The sequence below is a fragment of the Capricornis sumatraensis genome, chromosome X (assembly GCF_032405125.1).
Source record: "Capricornis sumatraensis isolate serow.1 chromosome X, serow.2, whole genome shotgun sequence".
NCBI lineage: Eukaryota > Metazoa > Chordata > Mammalia > Artiodactyla > Bovidae > Capricornis > Capricornis sumatraensis.
In genome coordinates this window covers 4,263,742-4,283,970 of record NC_091092.1, presented here as the reverse complement: position 1 = coordinate 4,283,970, position 20,229 = coordinate 4,263,742, and the positions used below count along the sequence as shown (strand labels likewise).

At 34.1% G+C, this 20,229-nt stretch overlaps 1 protein-coding gene across 1 annotated transcript in view; it reads right to left on the bottom strand.

The window, feature by feature from the left end:
* Positions 1-20,229, bottom strand: part of DIAPH2 (diaphanous related formin 2) — a 980,877-nt gene that overhangs the window by 665,197 nt on the left and 295,451 nt on the right. Inside the window, exons 11-16 of the mRNA XM_068961943.1 lie at positions 14,867-14,985; positions 12,108-12,224; positions 9,838-9,956; positions 6,428-6,492; positions 3,011-3,115; positions 463-496 (exon numbers count right to left, since the gene is read on the bottom strand). Coding sequence (XP_068818044.1) covers positions 463-496; positions 3,011-3,115; positions 6,428-6,492; positions 9,838-9,956; positions 12,108-12,224; positions 14,867-14,985 — 559 coding nt within the window. The remainder of the gene's footprint in view (positions 1-462; positions 497-3,010; positions 3,116-6,427; positions 6,493-9,837; positions 9,957-12,107; positions 12,225-14,866; positions 14,986-20,229) is intronic.

Here is a 20,229-nt window from a genome sequence, read left to right as displayed (position 1 = left end):
TCTTCTGCAATCGAGATATGACATTATATTAACTGAATGAAAAGTTTAAAATTATTAACATTTGTTGGTACAGTATTATTCTTATTTGGGGAGAAGCTCTTCTAATCGTTCCTAATATGAATTTCCACCATGGACTACTTAACTGAACTAACCAAACTTAGAAATATCTTTGCATAATGAATAATTGGAAACCTATTTTGAATGATCAATTTTAAAAGACTGGCCCAGCTGCAAGATTATTAAAAACGAACAATCACAGGTAGACAAAAATGTTTCTCCTAATATTTAATGCACATCGTCCAAATATTTTATTCATATATATGGTTTTGTGTGTACATTCAGACATACAACTAAAGTGTTCATATACTTAAATGACAATCCTCTCCTGGAATGCAATCCCCTCCTGAGATTAAGAAAAGGGATAGGAATAAAATATGTAAAATTCTTTTAATTTTTTTTTATGTGGCAAAACTATAGAACAGTCTGACTTTCCAATCTTGATTGAGATATCAAAGAAATTTTGGGAGAAGTTAATATAATCTTTCTGAAAAGTTCAGTAAATTAGAACTGTACCCTACAAGTTTTGTGTATAAATGAATTTGTTGAATAATTTGAATATAAATGTATATCCTATTTTTTGTATTAATAGACAGCAAAATGAAAGTAATACCTTTATGTAAACATCAAGTTTTGTCTCTATGAGATGGTTATGATATGAAACTTGTGTTATTACAAAAATGCTATTACTTTAAAATAGCTTTTTTTTAACTCAAGTTCACTGTATATTTAACAAATTTAATTAAGAAAATCTCCAATGCTTCTATAAAATACCATCCAGCCTTAAAAATCAAATCATATGAGCCCTTTTCTTCCCTCCTATGAACAATAAATTAGGAATAGAACAACTAAATGAGACCACAATAGAGAATTAACCATTGGATAAACAAATAAACATTTACTATTTGATACAATGTAAAGTGCACAAGAAAGTTTCTGATAATAAATAAGCAAGTACACGACTAAATGCTAAGGCCCTGTGCTAGGTGTAGTCGGGACTTTGATAATAACAGAAAGTAAAGACACTGTCCTCAAGGTGCTTATGCTGATTTGAGTGTTCTACAAAACTCTAAAAGTGAAAGTGTTAGTCGACCACTTGTGCCTGACTTTTTGAGATCCAATGGACTGTAGCCTACCAGACTCCTTTGTCCAAGGAATTCTCCAGAAAAGAATACTGTAATGGGTAGCAATTCCCTTCTCCTGGGGATCTTACCAACGCAGTGATCAAACCCAAGTCTCCTGCATTACAGGCAGATTCTTTACCATCTGAGTCAACACGCAATACCAAAAGTGAAGTTCAAAGAAATTCTCAGACAGAGTTTTGGGTGACGCTTTTGAAAGGCTGTCACACTGAGCTGTTCTCAAATGGCAATGTTTCACTGACAAGAAGCAAGGGAGGGCATTCCTGAGACTGAATAACTGAAGCCAGCATTTCTCAACTAAGTTCCATGAACACTATTTTGCAGGAGATGTTAATAGGTGTTCTAACATAAAGGGTTCCTTGGCTAAAGAATTTGGGAAACTGTAGGAAAAAGAGACAGACTTCTTCAATGTAAGCCATCTCAGACCCTTAAATATGCTAATGAGAATATTCAGTCTCGAAGAAGAAACATTTCAAGTGTACCAAATTTACTGGACTATGGAATGCTTTCCTCCTGCAAAACCTATTAGCATTTCTGTAACTAATGCTGGGAAATGCTGGCAGAAGGAAATGTGTGGAGAGGGTAAATTCTAAATATGAAGGGAGGAGAAGAGGTAACTTAGCTGCAAGAAATGATGGAGTTAACGGAACAAAGATGAGGCTGCAAAGGGGAGATAACAGGGAGTCAAGGATAGAAGAGCTTCAAATTTCTAGTAAGGAGATTTTTTTTTCTTTAATCCTGAATGCAACAGGCAACCATTGAACATGTGAAAGCCTGGAGTGACAATAATTAGAGAAGTGTTTTAAGAAGATTAAAGACCATAGGCAGGGCAGAAAGTTAGGAAATACTGTAATATTCCAGGAAGGACAGAATGAAGAGCAGCCCTCAGGAGTTCTGGGTTTTGATGCAAAGGAAAAAAAAGAGAGAAAGAACTGACATAAAACCGTGACCAGCTTAATTTGTCTGGAGGCAAATCAAAGGCCAAGACAACTCTGGTTTCACAATCAAAAAAACTGGTGGTAAATTTTAAATAAGTAAGAATGGAGACCAAGCCGGTTTGAGGAAAGAGAAGTGAAGTGAAATCTGTTAGTCGTGTCTGACTCTTTGAGACCCCATGGATGGGACCACAAATAATGGGATGGATTTCAACATGCAACAGGACCTATCTATGGGTAATGCGGAGTACACTGGTGACTTCTGAAGTCAGTTTAAAATAGACTGACAGAAACAGAGCTGGTCAATCAACAAACATCAACTATGCTTAAAACTAATTTTATATTTCTTGATATTCATTTAAAAACTATGTTGTGCTGAAATTACTTAATCAGCTCTACAATTTAGACACCATAGTTAAGATTTTAAGTGTATATGGGGGCTTTTCTCATAGGGAATATAGGGGGAAATATAAAGTTTATAGATTTTGAAATTATGGTAGTCAAGATTTAAAGAGATCTCAAAAAGCTTTGGGCATAATTAAAATTAATGAACATTTCCACATTCCTTTTGAAAGAAAATAGTAAGCATTCAACTTTTCAAATCATTATGAAAATTTCATCTCAAAAAGAGTCTTGCTTGTGTAATATATTCCGTTAAAAATATTCAGGGCAACTTATGCAATGAATGCCTTATTTTTATCCAAACATTAAAATGATTTATTGTCCTAGAAACTAAAATCTGTAGTTATTTCACTTAAAATGGGAAACTGCCAAAAAGTCTGCTTCTGGTTACATTTTTCCTCCCATCGAACAAGATAATTTTCTACCATCGAACTCACTGTGACATGACACCAAATCTGTATCTTGTCTCATTACCTGGGTTCGAAGTTGCTGGATTTCTTTTTCAAGTTCTTTGATTTTTTCTTCTCTTTTTTGAAGCTCAGCTTGAGCTTCCTGTCGAGCTGTGAATTCTTCATCGAACTGCAATGATCATCACCATAAATGCACACTTAGTAATGCAGTTTTGAGAAAACTTTCAACAACATTATGTATTAAATAAGTGGAGTGGCATTTGCTTCTTAAATTTCCTAGGTCACTCAGAAAATCAGAGCTCTTGATTATTTTTATGGCAATTAAGCACCTCTGTGGGGATAGGGTGCTAGTAGAGGAGAAATATGTCCCCAACACAACGTAAATAAACCCATTTTAACTTCTGAAAAAAAATAAAACAAAACTTTAAATGCTGGACTAAGAAGGCTCTCTTCATATATAGCAGACATTTTTGTTGTTTTGTTACTGAATGTTAAGTTTTAGAATTGTATGTTTTTTTTTTTTTTGTTCCATCCTATACTTTTAAGTGTATTTAATTCAAAAATGAAACCTAAAAATTAGGCATCAAGCAGTCCAACTCCTTAAAAATATGTTTAATCCTGAAAAGAGATAGCACTTCTAGAATGCTCACATGCATGTATATTAATACAAAATAGGCTATTTGCATTACAGTCTTAATTGTAGTAAAATAAATTCAAAAAGTGATTCCCCACAAAATCTGACAGTAGAATGATATACGCCCTAACAGCATTGTCATTCAGACGGTTAGCCAAAACACTTGCATAGAATGTTACAATAGGGCAAATGAGAGGTTCAGATACAGAGCGGTAAACCAAAGGGACCATCAGATGGTGACTATCCGCTTACTGCAGGCTGCGCAGCCCTTAACTAGGTCAGATCTCTGACCCTAATAAGCCTACGTACTATAAGTGAATAGCACTCATATCCAGCTATAGAACGCCTGCCTTTTATTGCACTGTCACCATCATTTCAAGTCATTTAGAAGTCGATACATTACTAATATGTTATTTATGTTTTTAAAAATGATATATCTTACTACTGAGAACTCTCTTTAGAGTTTGTGGAACAATTAAAAAAGTGTGCCCACTATTGATAAATATTCCTCCTCATAGTAGATTTGACCTTTGGAAATTACAAAATGCTATTCAGATCCAGTCTGAAGAAACAGCAAATTGGATAATAGTATTTGGGTCAAACCTGCCTAACTACTTACTTCTTTTATTCATCTCTATTTGAATCCCAGGAAAATGTCCCACAGAGGTTGGTCCAAATGATTTCTAATCTCTTTACATTTCAAACCTATCCCAGATCCTTCAGTGTCAGCAAATGACCTTATTTCCTAGGTCACTGAGAAGATGGAGCTTTTCCAACTGCATTAGTCTCCCTGTTAAGATTGATCTGAATCTATACTACCAGACTCCTTGCCAGACTTATCTGTGTGCTTCTCAACCATGTTGTCCACACAAGCACACTGCATACAATTTTGCTCTACAAATGATTTATTAGTACACTTAAGGAGAGGCACACAATGTTTCTGCTTATAAGTTAAAATGATCTTTATCTGTAAACCCATTGAGTAGGAATAGGAGAAGCCTGAGCTATGTGAGCTGGAAGACTTCTTGCTGCTGCTGCTGTTGCTAAGTCGCTTCAGTCGTGCCTGACTCTGTGTGACCCCATAGACGGCAGCCCACCAGGCTCCACCGTCCCTGGGATTCTCCAGGCAAGAACACTGGAGTGGGTTGCCATTTCCTTTTCCAATGCATGAAAGTGAAAAGTGAAAGTGAAGTCACTCAGTCGTGTCCAACTCTCAGCGACCCCATGGACTGCAGCCTACCAGGCTCCTCCATCCATGGGATTTTCCAAGAAAGAGTACTGGAGTGGGTTGCCATTGCCTTCTCCGTGGAAGACTTCTTATGAGTCCACTAACCTTATTTGCTCCTTTTAATGATGAAGCAAACAAGATCCAAGGATAGTAAATGGCTTAGTTAAAGTCACAGCTAATTAGCGAAAATGCTGAAATCAGATCTTATAACTACTGCTTCTCATTCTAGCTGTTCCCCCCGCCTTTTTTTAATATTTTGTACTGCCTCTTCAAATCACCCTGAACAAGAGAAGGCATGCAGACAAGAACTGGGAAACCATACAAGTTTTCATTCCAAATTTTGGTGAGGAGAATGAAGCATCAAACACTGAAATGTCTTTATTATTTCAGGACTCCTTTTCCAATAATAGATGCTTACAGAAATTTTTACCAGATAGATCATCACAACTTGCTCCAGTCTTGTGGTATCTAATCATAGTGCCAGAGATAAATTAAAGAGCTCCTAAGATTTTCAAAGGGAATTTTAAATGTGCAACTTAAAACAAGAACATTAAGAAATATAAAGGTATACTAATCAAAAAGTGTGCATTTTATTTCACTAATATAAATGACAGCTTCACACAAACATTTTATGTCCATTTTATGGGCAACATTTTATGCCCACACTCTTAAAATCCATTCTAGTAACTAAAAAAGCAAAGTCATTTCCTCAGATGCCCTGAAGTAATTTCACTAATACTCTACAGTTTCTACAGTAATAGCAAAAGCGATTATCTAATCTCCAAGGTAAGTTATAACTTTTAAGAGTCAGCAATATGTAAGCACTTTATCTTGCCGTCATAAGGCTAAGAACTGGAGAGCTTTTAGACTTGGGCTTCAAGCCTTTTCCTGCCATCAGGAGGAGAGAAATACTATATTAATGCTTTGTAGGGTCTAGAACCATAAAATGCAACTTTTGGTAGAACCTTATAAAATTGTAGCTAAGTTTTCAGGAAACAAGGGATATCTGAGATTTAAATTAAATTCAGATATTCATAATGCTGACATTCACCTAAGGCATTACACAAAGAGGAACCTCAAATGCCACCAAGCCTACATACATGAAGTAGCAGCAGCATTTCATAAATGATAATTATAAAATTCACAGATAAGTCTAAGCAGAAAGAGATAGAGAGAAAGAAAATACCACATCATTTTGTTGCTACCAATAGCACTGACTTAAAGAACATGACAGATAAGATTAGCTAAACACCTTGCAGTTCTCCAAGAAACTATTGTTAAGTGAGACCCGCAGGAAAGCAATGGCAAAATGTGTTTTTGGTTGACTATTTCTAACTATATGCTTCTAGAAACCTAATTTTATTTCATGTATCACTTTACTAGGATATGATTCGTGTATTTCTTCCTTCTGGATTAAAGGTGATGAGCAGGGAATGGTAGCAACATTATCTTAACAGGAAAGAAATCAGTATTCTGTGGTTGTGTCTGACTTTAAAAACATGAAGGACCATGTAACTGAAATAACATGTATAAGGCCTCGCAGAAGGAAACAAGGTGGAATACATATTGTGATTAACGTATACATTTAATAATTAAGGCCAATATTTTATAAGCCTTACCTTCTTTGAAAATTCTGCTGCTTTTTGTTCACTTTCTTCAACTTTTGCCTTATTCACACAAGAATCTATAAAGATTGACCAAAAATGATTAGAAATTATTTAACTGGACCACTAGGCAAATGACGGCTGCCAGCCTATAATTCTACTACGGAGACTATCATTATTATGTCAACTGATGGTAGAGGGCAACTGACTTACACTACACATAAAACATAAACTACCAGATGTTCTCTCTTTTGTATACTACCTGAACTCAATGGTAGTATTGTTGAGGCACAAAACCAAGCATCCAAGAATATATTAGACACAATCATCATCATTTAAATGTATTCCATTATTTACCAACTTTATCTATCACAGAACTCATTACAAATATTTTGTAGCTTACTGTGGGTAGAGAAGTGCCAAAGAACTCTGGTTAAGATTACTAAGGCTCAAAATGACTCCAAACAAGACTAGAAGCGGAGGTACAACATACAAAGATTTCACTTGAACAACTTTGAATCAGGGGCAGAATACATTATGTAAATAAGAAAACAAACATCAAACTTCTCAGGTCTAATCAAACAACTCCAGAATGTAAATAATTGAAGAATCCTCTTCGGGAAGCATTCTCACTATTATATATTAGTCTATTATATATACCAATACCCAACCATGTTATACCTATTTATTTACCTAAAAGAAATGAAAGCGTATGTCGATACCCAGACTTATATGTGAATGTTCATAGCAACTTTATTTATAATAGCCAAAACCTACAAAGAAAGCAAATGTCCACTAACAATAAATGTATAAACAGATTGTGGTATATCCATATACTGAAATAGCATTCAGTTACAAAATCAAATGATACATGGAATACCACAACACAAATGAATCTCAAATTAATTATGCTGAATGAAAAAAAGCCAAAACAGACAGCACATGCTATATGCTTCCTTTTACATAAAATTTTAGAAAGTGAAACTGTCTATACTGAAAGAAGACAGATCAGTGATTATCTCAAGATGTGGAGAGGTGGGGAGGCATGGGAAGAAAGACTACAAATGGGAACACAGAAATTCTAGGGGTGATAGAGGTGCTTATAATCTTAACTGTGATGATTTTAAATGTACACACAAGCATCACAATTTATCAAATTTTACACTTGAAATATAAGCTTTTTTCATATGTCAAGAATACCATTAATAAAATTTGTTCTTCTTTGTAAATAAACAATGTGTGGCTGGAGCAAGGCAACCAAAGAACAAACTGAGAAATGGTTAGATCAAAGAGGGGTCAGATCTGTGTTGTCCCCGCAATGATTGGTAATGAGTTTGATTAAAATTTCAATGGGAAGACATTGAAGAAATTTAGGCCAGGATATGATCTGATTTATAAAAAAAAAAAAAAAAAAAATACTAGACTTACAGACCTGTGAAATCAGAAGAGACTCTATCCTCCTCAAGTTCAGGTGAGCTTAGAATAGAGATCCATAGATTTCCTAGAAGTTCTTGAAGCACCTGTTAATTTGTGTGTGTGTGTGTGTGTGTGTTCTAATGAAAGTTTCACAGCCTTTATTAGATACTCAAGACCTCTGAACATAAAATATTAAGAGCTACACATATACTTGAGTAATCTGAATTTAGCCTGAGGTAACTGAAGCCTAGAAAAGTTGTATGAGGTCATAATGGGTTTTTAATACTGACTATGTTCTCTCAAGTTACCCTTCATGTTTTCTCACCTCACTGCTCTTGATAAAGGGGGCACATTCCTAAGTACCTGGCACACAGTATACAAAACAAATATCTACTTTGGCTAACAAAATCAACATTTAATGTGTATGTGCCAACTATGGTCCGCAATAGATAAGCCAATTCAAACATTTGGAAATAGTTCCTTATAACTCTCTCAACAAATATGAAATAAACCACTGAGTTTATTAAGCTCAGGGGAAAAGATGCCATGATGCCAGCATTCACATTAATTGTAGGTGCAAGGTACACTGGCACAAGCTTTCTGAAAAGCATTTAGCCTTTCAAAGTTCATACCCTCACTTAAAGGAATGAATCCTAAGGAAATATTGAGAAGAAGCCAAATATTTATGTTAAGAATGTTCACAGCCAATTCATTTATAATTCTAAATACCTGAAAACAATCTGTATCTATAATAAGGACTAGTCAAGACAATTATGATATTCTACTAAATGGAATATTATATTGACATACAAAGTCAGATTTTGAAAGGTTAATACTGAAACATTCTAATAATATAATGCTCCATGAAAAATTATCATATAGAACAGAAATGGATGGAGGGAGAAAGAGCAAGAGCTAGACAGAGATGGAGATGAAGATGGAGATAAGATGTACTGAGCTGAAAAGTAATGCTGAAATGTACTGAGCTTGAAAAGTATGATTGGTGGTTTATTTTATCAATTACATAAGTCTCTAGACTGCCTCTAATAAGTGAGCATGAGTTTTATAATCAAGATAAGAATTATACATGATAAATAATAAGGAATTCATCTGAATATTATTATCTGTGAGTCTTCCTGTGGTATGGAGTGAAGGATAGCATACAATGAGCATTCCACAGCTGTTGTTTTCTATCTTTAAAGACAAATGAGTTCATGCTTGAATCTCAGCAATAGTGATTTTGATTAGGTATAAATAAAACAGCTTAACTATAAAGTCATATGGTATAGTATATTTCATAAGAGAGGCTGCCCATTGTCCTTCAGTGATTATTCCAGAAACGGTAGCTGATTACCATCTCAGATGATATAAGGTCATTTCCTCAGCAATCCAAGTAGATGAACATAATCATCTCAAACTCTTTCCCAGATCTAAGGTCTATGAAAATATAAACTGATCTACTTTCATAGAATTAAAATGAATACATGTATACATATGGCTGAGTCTCTTTGCTATTCGCCCGAAACTATCACAACATTGTTAATTGGCTATATCCCAATACAAAATAAAAAGTGGGGTTTTTTTAAGAAAAAAGGTTTTAAGTTACTAAATTAGCCTGTATTTCTCTTTTCTAGGACATGAACACTAACATGGCATTATTAATTGGACCCTACTGTATACATGATTTACACAGAGCCACAAAGGTATCAGCATAAACTTAACGGATTTGAGTCATGTTTCTAAAAAGCAAGGCACTGACCCCTAATATAATGTCCATTGGTGCAGCACTTATTTTAAACTCAATTCAAGAGTGTTGAAACTTAACAAACAGATTAGGATTTCCAATCACATAGACAGAACTCTCATGATCATCCTAATTATTAGAGCAAATGAGTACCCATGGATACAATGACCTGCCATATTACAAGAGGAAGTTTAGTGAGAGAGCTACACTTGAAAAGTGTCTATTATAACCACAATCAAAAGACATTGAGGATTATGTTACATACCTATCAGATGAGCCAGATCAATGTCTAATCTTTGTCTATACTTGAAATCTGGATCCATTCCACTGCAGTGCAGCACTATCTGTGAAACACACTCCTCAATTATTTTGTAATACTGCGGCCTGCAAAAGAGAGGAAGTGTTCTTGAATACCTTTTCTACCCAGACAGATCTATTTTAAGAAATGATTCTGCATGATAAAGAAAACTAAGTGATTTTCTAAAAGGTTAAAAACTCTTTCTAGCCATTACTCTCTCTCAAGAAAAACATGCCTAAGCTTAAAGGTAGGCTGGACATTACAATGCAAAACCCACTGTGATATAATCAACTGTTAATACCTTGACTTAATACTCTAGCCTGCAGGGATTCATGCTTGTGTTCAAAAATACATATCAACCTTCTCTACTTACTTAAGCTATTATTTCTAAAGTTAATCAAAACAAATGACTTTTTTTAGTCCTACATCTACCAGAAAAGAAATGGTTCTAGGCCTCTCCAAGTTCTCTATTTCAATAAGGGATGAGTATCTTGGCATTACATGGCAAACGATGTCTTGTATTTACTGGCACATTGTTACTCAAGATAGCTAAAACAGCTCTTACAAAACTGGACTGGGCTCCTTATGTTACAGACTATACCAAAGATCTATTTATACACATATTTTAAAAGATTTATTTTATAGAAGCATACACAGTAAATATGCATGGCTACAGCTTTAATTTTTTCAAAGTGTCAAAGATTCTAAAACATTTTCTAATTCTGTAATCTATCAAGGTAATTATGGCCTTAAAAATGACCACTTACATACTTCAAAAAATTTTTAAAACTACATTTTACATTAAAATTTGGGAAAATTTTAGCATTTATCAGCAGCTAATAAATTCAGAGAAAAATCAGAAGGAAATATCACCATGGACAAATTGTAACATAAACATCCTTAACATTAGAGTACTGATAACTAGTCCAACTACTAAAAGTTTGCAAACAAATCCAAACATATTCTAATTGCACTGATGTCTTTTGTCATAGGGTTGGTCTCAAGGATAAGAATAAACAGTAATATATATTACACATCTGAGGCTTTTTGAAGTCATCAAAAGATCTATGGTAAATAATATCAGACTGTAATCAATCAGGTCAAAGACTCTCTTGATAAACAAGGAAAACACAATCATTCTCTTTAAGTCAAAGTATCCATCAGTAGAATAAAAGTACTAGTGACTCATCTTCCTCACATGGATGTTCTCAGGATGAAAAAAATATCATATTAGAACAATTTCTCATTCATTCAAAGTTACTGAGAAATGGACACAAATTATTTCCCCAGGTAACTGTGTACCCATGGGCACTGTACCCCTTTACTTACCACCACTTATTTGAGAAAACAACAATCATTTTATGTTGAATTACTATCTTTCCTGCTTAAAAAAAGACTAGCATATACGATTTTAAACATTTTTCTAGTCTCTGTAACATCATGAGGCCCATCAGTTACTGCACTGGTCTGAACTATAACAGAACTCTAATCATACTCTATCGGCTTTAGATCTGACATTTGGGTTGACGGTACCTGACCCCACGGTACGTTCCCTTGCCCTTTAATGAAGCAAGGTTTGAGAAATCAGAGAGATGAAGTTTGCTAGAATTTCACACATATCAGAGCATAAAGAACAACTATAAGTCTCTTGAACAGTTAAATGTAAGATCATGAGATCATGGTCACCAGTTTATGGATAATTTCAGTCACTCAGAAATCTTTCTCTGGTTTTCAGATATATTTCCAGAACTGGACTCTGAAATTTATGACTTCATATGGATTACTATTATATTCATTTATTTAGAAGAATTACATTATTGTGTATAAAGCTAAAATATTAATATTACTATTTTCTTAGATAAGTTCATATCTATTACTAGATAAATACTATACAAGAGGAATAACAATAATCTTACTTATCAAATGTACAAGAACTTAAAAATTCTACCATAGACTCTTTGAAGGTTACTCTATGCTACAAAAATTTTCATTACAGGGTCAGTAAAATCTGTTGGGTTTATTGCTACTCAAATAGCATACATCATTTTCATAAGCAGATTCTTCCAGCCCAATGAAAAATTAATTAACATCTTTTTTTAAAATGTTATCTAAAGTCATCAAATTCTTATACTCTACGTATGTATATGCATATACTGTCTAGTTCTTACTACATTGCTAATTTTCCTTTAATATCTAATTCAAATTACACAAATTGTACTTTAAGAACAGCCTCTTACCTGATATAATAGTCATTTCTGATGAGCAAAAAATGTTGTAGAATGGATAATAAATAATTTTCAGCAGCAGTGTCCTTCAACATATTATACAGAAGATGGTATACTTCATTCATATCAGTGGAAAGTGAGTGAAGGAATAAAATGATTGCTGATTTACTTTCATTCATAACAAACGCAGCTTCATTTTTTAAAACATTAAGAGATCATTTTGTTACCATTACTGTTTCTAAACTTTCAAATCTATGATCCAGGATTTAAACATCTGCATAAAGAAATTTAATCTATGGATCACTTCAACTTTTTAACCTGAAAAACAGACTTAAACAGACAAACATTTAGCCATTAAAGACTTAAATGATCAGTTATTCATTCCATTTTGAATTACAGCTTACAGTTGGTACCACTGGAATAGCAAATGCCATTAATGAAAATGATTTTTTCCTAACCTTCCTGTTTATGATGGAGCACCTATATTATTCATACAAGACACTACTCCTCCTTTTTCACTGCCACACAAGATAGTAACGCGAAGGAGCACTGTGTGGACTGTTAACAGTTCATAAAAATCAGTTTTATACAGATGAACCATTACATATGAAATCATTACAATTTGCATTCATTTATATTTCATTTTTGATAAAAGGAAGTAAAAGACAAATATGACACCACCTTTATAATGGCAGAAAGTGAAGAGGAACTAAAAAGCCTCTTGATGAAAGTGAAAGAGGAGAGTGAAAATGTTGACTTAAAGCTCAGCATTCAGAAAACTACGATCATGGCATCTGGTCCCATCACTTCATGGGAAATAGATGGGGAAACAGTGGAAACAGTGTCAGACTTTATTTGGGGGGGCTCCAAAATCACTGCAGATGGTGATTGCAGCCATGAAATGGCTTACTCCTTGGAAGAAAAGTTATGACCGACCTAGATAGCATATTGAAAAGCAGAGACATTACTTTGCCAACAAAGGTCCATCTAGTCAAGGCTATGGATTTTCCTGTGGTCATGTATGGATGTGAGAGTTGGACTGTGAAGAAAGCTGAGCGCAAAAGAATTGATGTTTTTGAACTGTGGTGTTGGAGAAGATTCTTGAGAGTCCCTTAGACTGCAAGGAGATCCAACCAGTCCATTCTAAAGGAGATCAGTCCTGGGATTTCTTTGGAAGGAGTGATGCTAAAGCTGAAACTCCAGTACTCTGGCCACCTCATGTGAAGAGTTGACTCACTGGAAAAGACTCTGATGCTGGGAGGGATTGGATGCAGGAGGAGAAGGGGACGACAGAGGATGAGATGGCTGGATGGCATCACTGACTCGATGGACGTGAGTCTGAGTGAATTCCAGGAGTTGGTGATAGACAGGGAGGCCTGGCGTGCTGCGATTCATGGGGTCGCAAAGAGTCGGACATGACTAAGCGACTGAACCGAACTGAACTGAAAGACAAAGAAACGTGAAATATTTTTCTTACGATGTAAAGAGTGGTGGAAGTTTAAATGCTTTTATTAAACTAGAAAACAGATTTCAAATATGGATTCACTTTTATAAGAAAAGCAAGGACCTAGAAAATCGATGTAAAATAAAAGTAGAAGAGGAGATGTAATCCAGTATCTTAAACATAATATGAACTGTCAAAGTTTTCTCTGAAGTAGAATTAAGTATATGATGGATTACTTCTTACACCTCATGTAAGAGTCTTGTGCTAAAGTCTCATAAGGTCCTTTCAATGGCTATGGAATAGATCCAGAAACAGATTTATGGTGAAGGAAAATTTATACAAAGCAAGATAGTTATTGATATAAAACACCTTTAATATTACAGAACCTGCTGTAAACTAGAGTCACTGAGAAAGTTAAGAAATAACTGGAAATTATCTCTGGTAATAACAAAATTGTTATTCACTGCACTTATCCAGTACTCAAGTGTAAGACACTTTGATAGGAACGTTGGAGGAAAAAGTTGAAATACGTCTGCCCTCCATTTCATAGGGGCATAGAAGTGTACCTAAATAAGATAGATACAGGCAAAGTACTAAGGGTGAAGACGATGACTGAAGAGGCCATTATCGAGGGAAAGTGCAGCTCAGGGGGCCTTTCGGTTCTGCTGTATTTTCCCATTTCCCCAGAACCCATAGGTAAGAAATTGAGTGTATGTGAAACAAATGACCAGCAATGCTATGACAATCATCTTTTATATCTAAAATCATTTTGTATAAAAATATTGCCACAGAACGGTTATATGCTTGTTGCATTTGACTCAAATGTTTCCACTCTAGCAGTTTTGTTCTAGTCAGACCCTATCACATTTGAACTGTTTTTCCCCACTAAGGAACCAAAATATTTAGAATGAGAAAAGGACATTTATTTGAACTGAATGATATCTCTAAATCACTGGAATACCATTTTATAAACTGAAAATGTGTATTACCTATAGTCACATATGAACTCACTGAACTTTTCCCCAAAAATCCTTATCCGTAAGGAATATTACCTTAGGCTCTTGTCTATTCAAGACCATTGAACAGAGAATACCTATCATGCTGCAAGCCACTGTGTGTATTTCAGTATACTCTGTGTAAATCATCAGGAGAGTCTGACAATTCAACAAGAATCTCAAGAACAGCATCATAGTGAGGTTCTAATATAAATAAATGTATATAAATTGGGCTGGCAGACAAGAATTCTAATAATGGTTCACAAAATCACCCACAAATTCCTTTTTCACAGTACATGCAAAATGATTTTTCTGGTTTGTCAAAAGGATATTCCATTTCTGTGCGAATGTCATTGAGACGGTGTGATAATTCAGTTAGGTCGTCCTCTTTGTTCTCATCAAATACTTTCAACTGAATATCAAGCTCATCATTCTCTTTTTCTTTCAAATCCTAATATACAAACAGAAAACTTAACAGCTGAATAACAGTTTGACAACACCATATTTTGGAAATAAAGCCCTGATACTATTATTTATTTGCATATGCAGAAGCAATTTCAAATATTGACCCAGGCACTTGGTTTCCTGTAAGAAAGTAAATGTACTCTGTTTTTCTATTTTAAAATGTAAAAAAAAAAACCTCATTACATTTATTGAATTTTCTTTTCATATCCCAGATTTTGACGATTCACATTAAAAAATTAACGATCACTTTTACAATGGAAAAAACTAATTGCTAACAACCCAAATTAAATGCTGTCGTTTTGACTAAACACACTAATCAAAGATTGCAAAAGAACTCATGCAGCTAGAACATTCACATATGCCTCTGGCAAAAAATGCAAATATAGATCAATTGTATTAATGAAGAACAAATGCAAGGATATATTCAAGCACAACAGTTCCAAGTATGACGTGAAAAGTTGTATAAACAAATTTATTTTAAATGATATTTTGTGATTGTAAAGCAAAAAGGCATCAGGATTTTTTAATCAAGATGCACAACTAGCCTCCTCCCCCACCTATTATTTTTGCTCAGCTGAATCACAAAATACCAACTTGGGCATCAACGACTTGTTTTTGTAATACATTATAAGCACATGTGTTACAAACCCCTGATAATTTTCAAAATCATAGTATAAACAAAATCTTTAGAAGCATGCCATGCTAGAGATTGTTGGGCTTAATATATATCACCTGGAACATCTTTTAATATGTATCCTTTAAGTTGCTGCTTTCAAAACCCAAATTGATAACCACAACTGTAGATACTCAAGTGTGTTACAGAGAGACTAGGATGTTCAGAGCTGAGCTTGAACTCTAAAAGGAAATGCAAGCACGTGTACTTCAAATTCGGTCGATAAAACAAACTCAGATGCATTTTTTTTTTCTGTTTTTATTCACTAAGGACAATTATAAATGAAGATATAATGGCTATTACTGAAACCAAACACAAACTTATACAATTTCTAGGTGACTTCTTCCTAACATTCACATACATAAGAATTTACTGAAAATTTACCTACAAAGCATATGAAAGTATTAATATGTTTTAATATAAAATACACAACAAATACATGCATTTAAGTTTAGTTTCCTCTTTAGTAATAATTTGTTTTAGGTCTAATTTTTCACTTTGAAGGGGAATGATGAAATTTATTGGAATGTAAAGTTACCTAACATTGATGAGTTACATTATCAAGTGATTTCTGAACTCGATTCAGAAAAGAGCAGAAGCTAGACACATCCAATGAAGAAAAAAACATTTTTATAATACAGAATTTTTCCTTATTCTTATGTTATAATATATTCTTTCTTAGATGTTCACTATCAAAGTTTAACACATTCAAATATGTTTGAATAGGAAAAACAAGTTATATACTGTCATTTAATAAGCCTCAGAAATTTACAAAAACATGGAATCAACCTGTATGATCTAAATACTTTCAGTAAAAATAACTGGTTACATGTTTATTTCCATTTTTAATTAGGATAATATATTATTTATATAGTATATATAATATGTGAATATATATAGCACAATATAAAATATATATACATAAATGAAATATCTCATAAATATTGTTTGTTAACAATGTACCATTAAAACACATGCATATCTACATACACATACATATATAAAAATCTTCCTTTCAAATGTCAAATCTTGAAAGGTATATTCAAAAATTATTGATTAAATATTTATTTAATGAATTAATAAATTTTTTTATACAGCACAAATGTGACAGATACCTCATTGGAATATTGGAAATGCATCACTGAAGTTTTATATTTTAAATGAAGAATGACATAAAATTACTGAATTACACGGTTAATTATGTGAAATACTGTAAATATGTTTCAGATATTTTTTTGAACAGATTTGCTGTACAGATACAGAACATTATCAGCAGTTCCTCTAAAATAGATAGTTACGTCTCTATAATATGGTGTACTTCAAAGGAAATCAAAGTCCATTACCAGTATATGACTGATTACCAGTCAAGCAATCAAAATTGAGTCTTCAAAGGAATAACAAAGGGTTTGTTGGTCTTCTAAAAGAGGTTAAGAATGACGGCTGCCTACAAACACAATTTCTTACTGTCTTGTTCCTTCACATACTGGATTTATCTAGTATTTTCTTAATTCATTTAACTAAATAAAATGGTAGATGGAGAAAACTTCACAAGAAATCAATGTAAGTTAACTACAGAGCAAATACTATTTTAAAAATCACTATGTAATGTTTAACAACTCATTTATCCCAAATTACTAAAACAAATTTATGAAAAGTGAATTTTCCACGTAAGTGAAATATAAATTCTTTAAACACCATAATGTATCTATAGAGACAGGGCAAATTTTGAAAATAAATTTCTAACACAATGTAATTAAAATAATTGTCAATGTCTTGATTCTAACGACTATATGAAACAACATACTATTCTACTACAATGATGGTCTCTGGGATTACTGAATTATTAAGAACTGTTTTTTCCCTAGCATTTAATGATTTCAGATAGGTATAACTTTTGATCCATGTGCCAACAATTTATATTAGCCCTAGTCACATCTAATCTGCTACTTTGAAGATGATATATTCTAGAAAATTAGAAAGTTCTTCCTGTTACACAGTATAAAATAAGAGTAAACAGAATAAAAATAAGGATATTAAAGACTCATCTTTGAATATATTATTAGGTTTCCATGCATGTGTAAAAGCTGTTTAAGGGTATTATAAATTCTACTGGTTGAAATGTAAATATTTAGTACATTAGATAGATAATAGTTGACATGCTAGGGACATCTAGTATAAATTACAGCATGCCCATTCTGAGTTTTCCTCCAAATTTTGATAATGAAACTACAAGGACAACATAAAAATGGGTCTATCTGCCTAGATTCTGATTCTCATATTGTGTACCAGAAATAACTGGGAAGGATTATTTTTTCCAAACAAATATCACTGCCCCACCTCTAGTAAGATTGTGATAGGCTCTTTAGGGGGACAATCTGCCTGCAATGCAGGAGACCCTGGTTTGATTCCTGGGTCAGGAAGATCCCCTGAAGAAGGGATAGGCTACCCATTTCAGTATTCTTGGGTTTCCCTGGTAACTCAGATGGTAAAGAATCTGCCTGCAATGCAGGAGATCTGGGTTCAAACACTGGATTGGGAAGATCCCCTGGATGAGGGCATGGCAACCCACTCCAGTATTCTTGCCTGGAGTATTCCCATGGACAGAGGAGCCTGGCAGGCTACAGTCCATGGGGTCAAAAAGAGTCAGATACGACTGAGCAACTAAGCACAGCACAACTCAATTTCTTGAGAATCAGAAAATTACTTAGCCATATTTCACTGTATTGTCATAGAAAGAAAAAAAAAAAAAAAAAAAAAAAACATTGAGAATCCTTGCAGGCTCTATTCCAAAATTTGAGTAGGCAGAAACAGATCACTTCTCACTTTCCTCTTGCTGAGGAATCATTGAGACCTAAGAATTAGGGCATACTGAAGAGATAATGGTAGTTAAAGAAAACTCTAACTGGAAGCATGTTTAGAAGTACAGGGTACCTACCACAATATACAGCAGCTATAGGGCCAATAGGAAAGTGCAGCTAAGAAACACTGATGCAAAACCTTAGCTGTCAATGTAACCAAATGAAAAATACCATGAGACCAGTGAATAGCAGAGATGAGCACATCCTGACAAAAGTGCAAAACATAAGCACAAGAGCTATTATGTACACTTTCTGAAAAGATAAGGACTTAAATAAATTGAGTCACCATTTTCTTGACCAGTCATTCAGTAGTATAAGGTGGAAAATGAATGTTCAATTATAGACAAAGGGAAATAAAAGCTGGAAGAGTAACAACAACAACAAAGGCAGAAAAATACTACATATTAGTAAATGACTAGAGAATGCTCAGGAGCCCCTGAGGCCAACAAGTGTCCAAAGACATGATTATTCTCCCAGAAACAGAGGAACAATCCCTGGAGGACAAGGATGGAAAGTAGTGAGTAGGCAGCTCAAAAGCACACTAGAATCCAGACTGTAATATTACCTACCTAATTACACACTGTAATATTAGCTACATAAGGCCACAGTCTTTTCATGAGGAGAGATTTGTGAGAAAAGAAGAATAAATCTGTAACATACACTATTAACTAGTGAATGTCGCTAAAGTTAATTACGTGTGGGAAGAAAGTGTTAGTCACTCAGTCGTGTGTGACTCTTTGGGACCTCATGGATTGTAGTCTGCCAGGCTCCTCTGTCCATGGGGATTCTCCAGGCAAGAATACTGAAGTGGGTAGACATTCCCATCTCCAGGGTATCTTCCCAACCCAGGGGATCAAACCCAGGTCTCCTGTTTGGCAAGTGGATTCTTTACCGTCTGAGCCACCAGGGAAGTCCCAAGTTAACCTCATACTGAACCTCTCAGGTCACATATGATTCACTGCAACCAATTCCTTGGTTTTTCAAGTCACGGATGAAAGAACCACTCAAAGTGGAACTGACATAGAAATTTCTGAAACTGTATAGACTCAATCGTATTAAAATATGTCTCAATGGACTTAATTATATATTTTATGATGATGAGTTTTAACTACTTTCAGCTAAGATCATCAGAATACAAGTTACAGATGCATGCTACACACTAATTTCTCACCAGGAAATTTCCCTGATTTTGGTTATTTCTAATACCCTAGGAATACCTTATATACATGCTCATTGACATTTGTTTTGTTTTTTTCTTTACAGGGTCCTTTTATTCCCTCCTGCTACTTTTACTTCTTATTTATCTCACATGGCTTGAGTAGATTAAATAAAGAGACTAGTGAGATTTTGCTTATCTCTTTTAACAATGCCATGGCCTTAAACAAACTCCTTCATCAGTTAACATAATAAAATCATGGCAGCTGCATATCTATTTATAGAATAACTGTGTTGATTTATCCTAGAACAAGCTTATAGTTATTTGAAAAATAACAGCATCATAATTAGAGCCAATAACCACACTCAATTTAAGAAATAAAACTGCTTTTTGTTAGAAAAGTTGCTACAGAATTGGTAGTGAGAATACAATTTTCGTTATGTATCTAGAATATATTAACCAAAATTCAATGCATACTTATGTTGAATATAAAGGAAATCAATCTAAGTTATGAAAGAGGAGAGCAAAAAATTTTTATTGAAT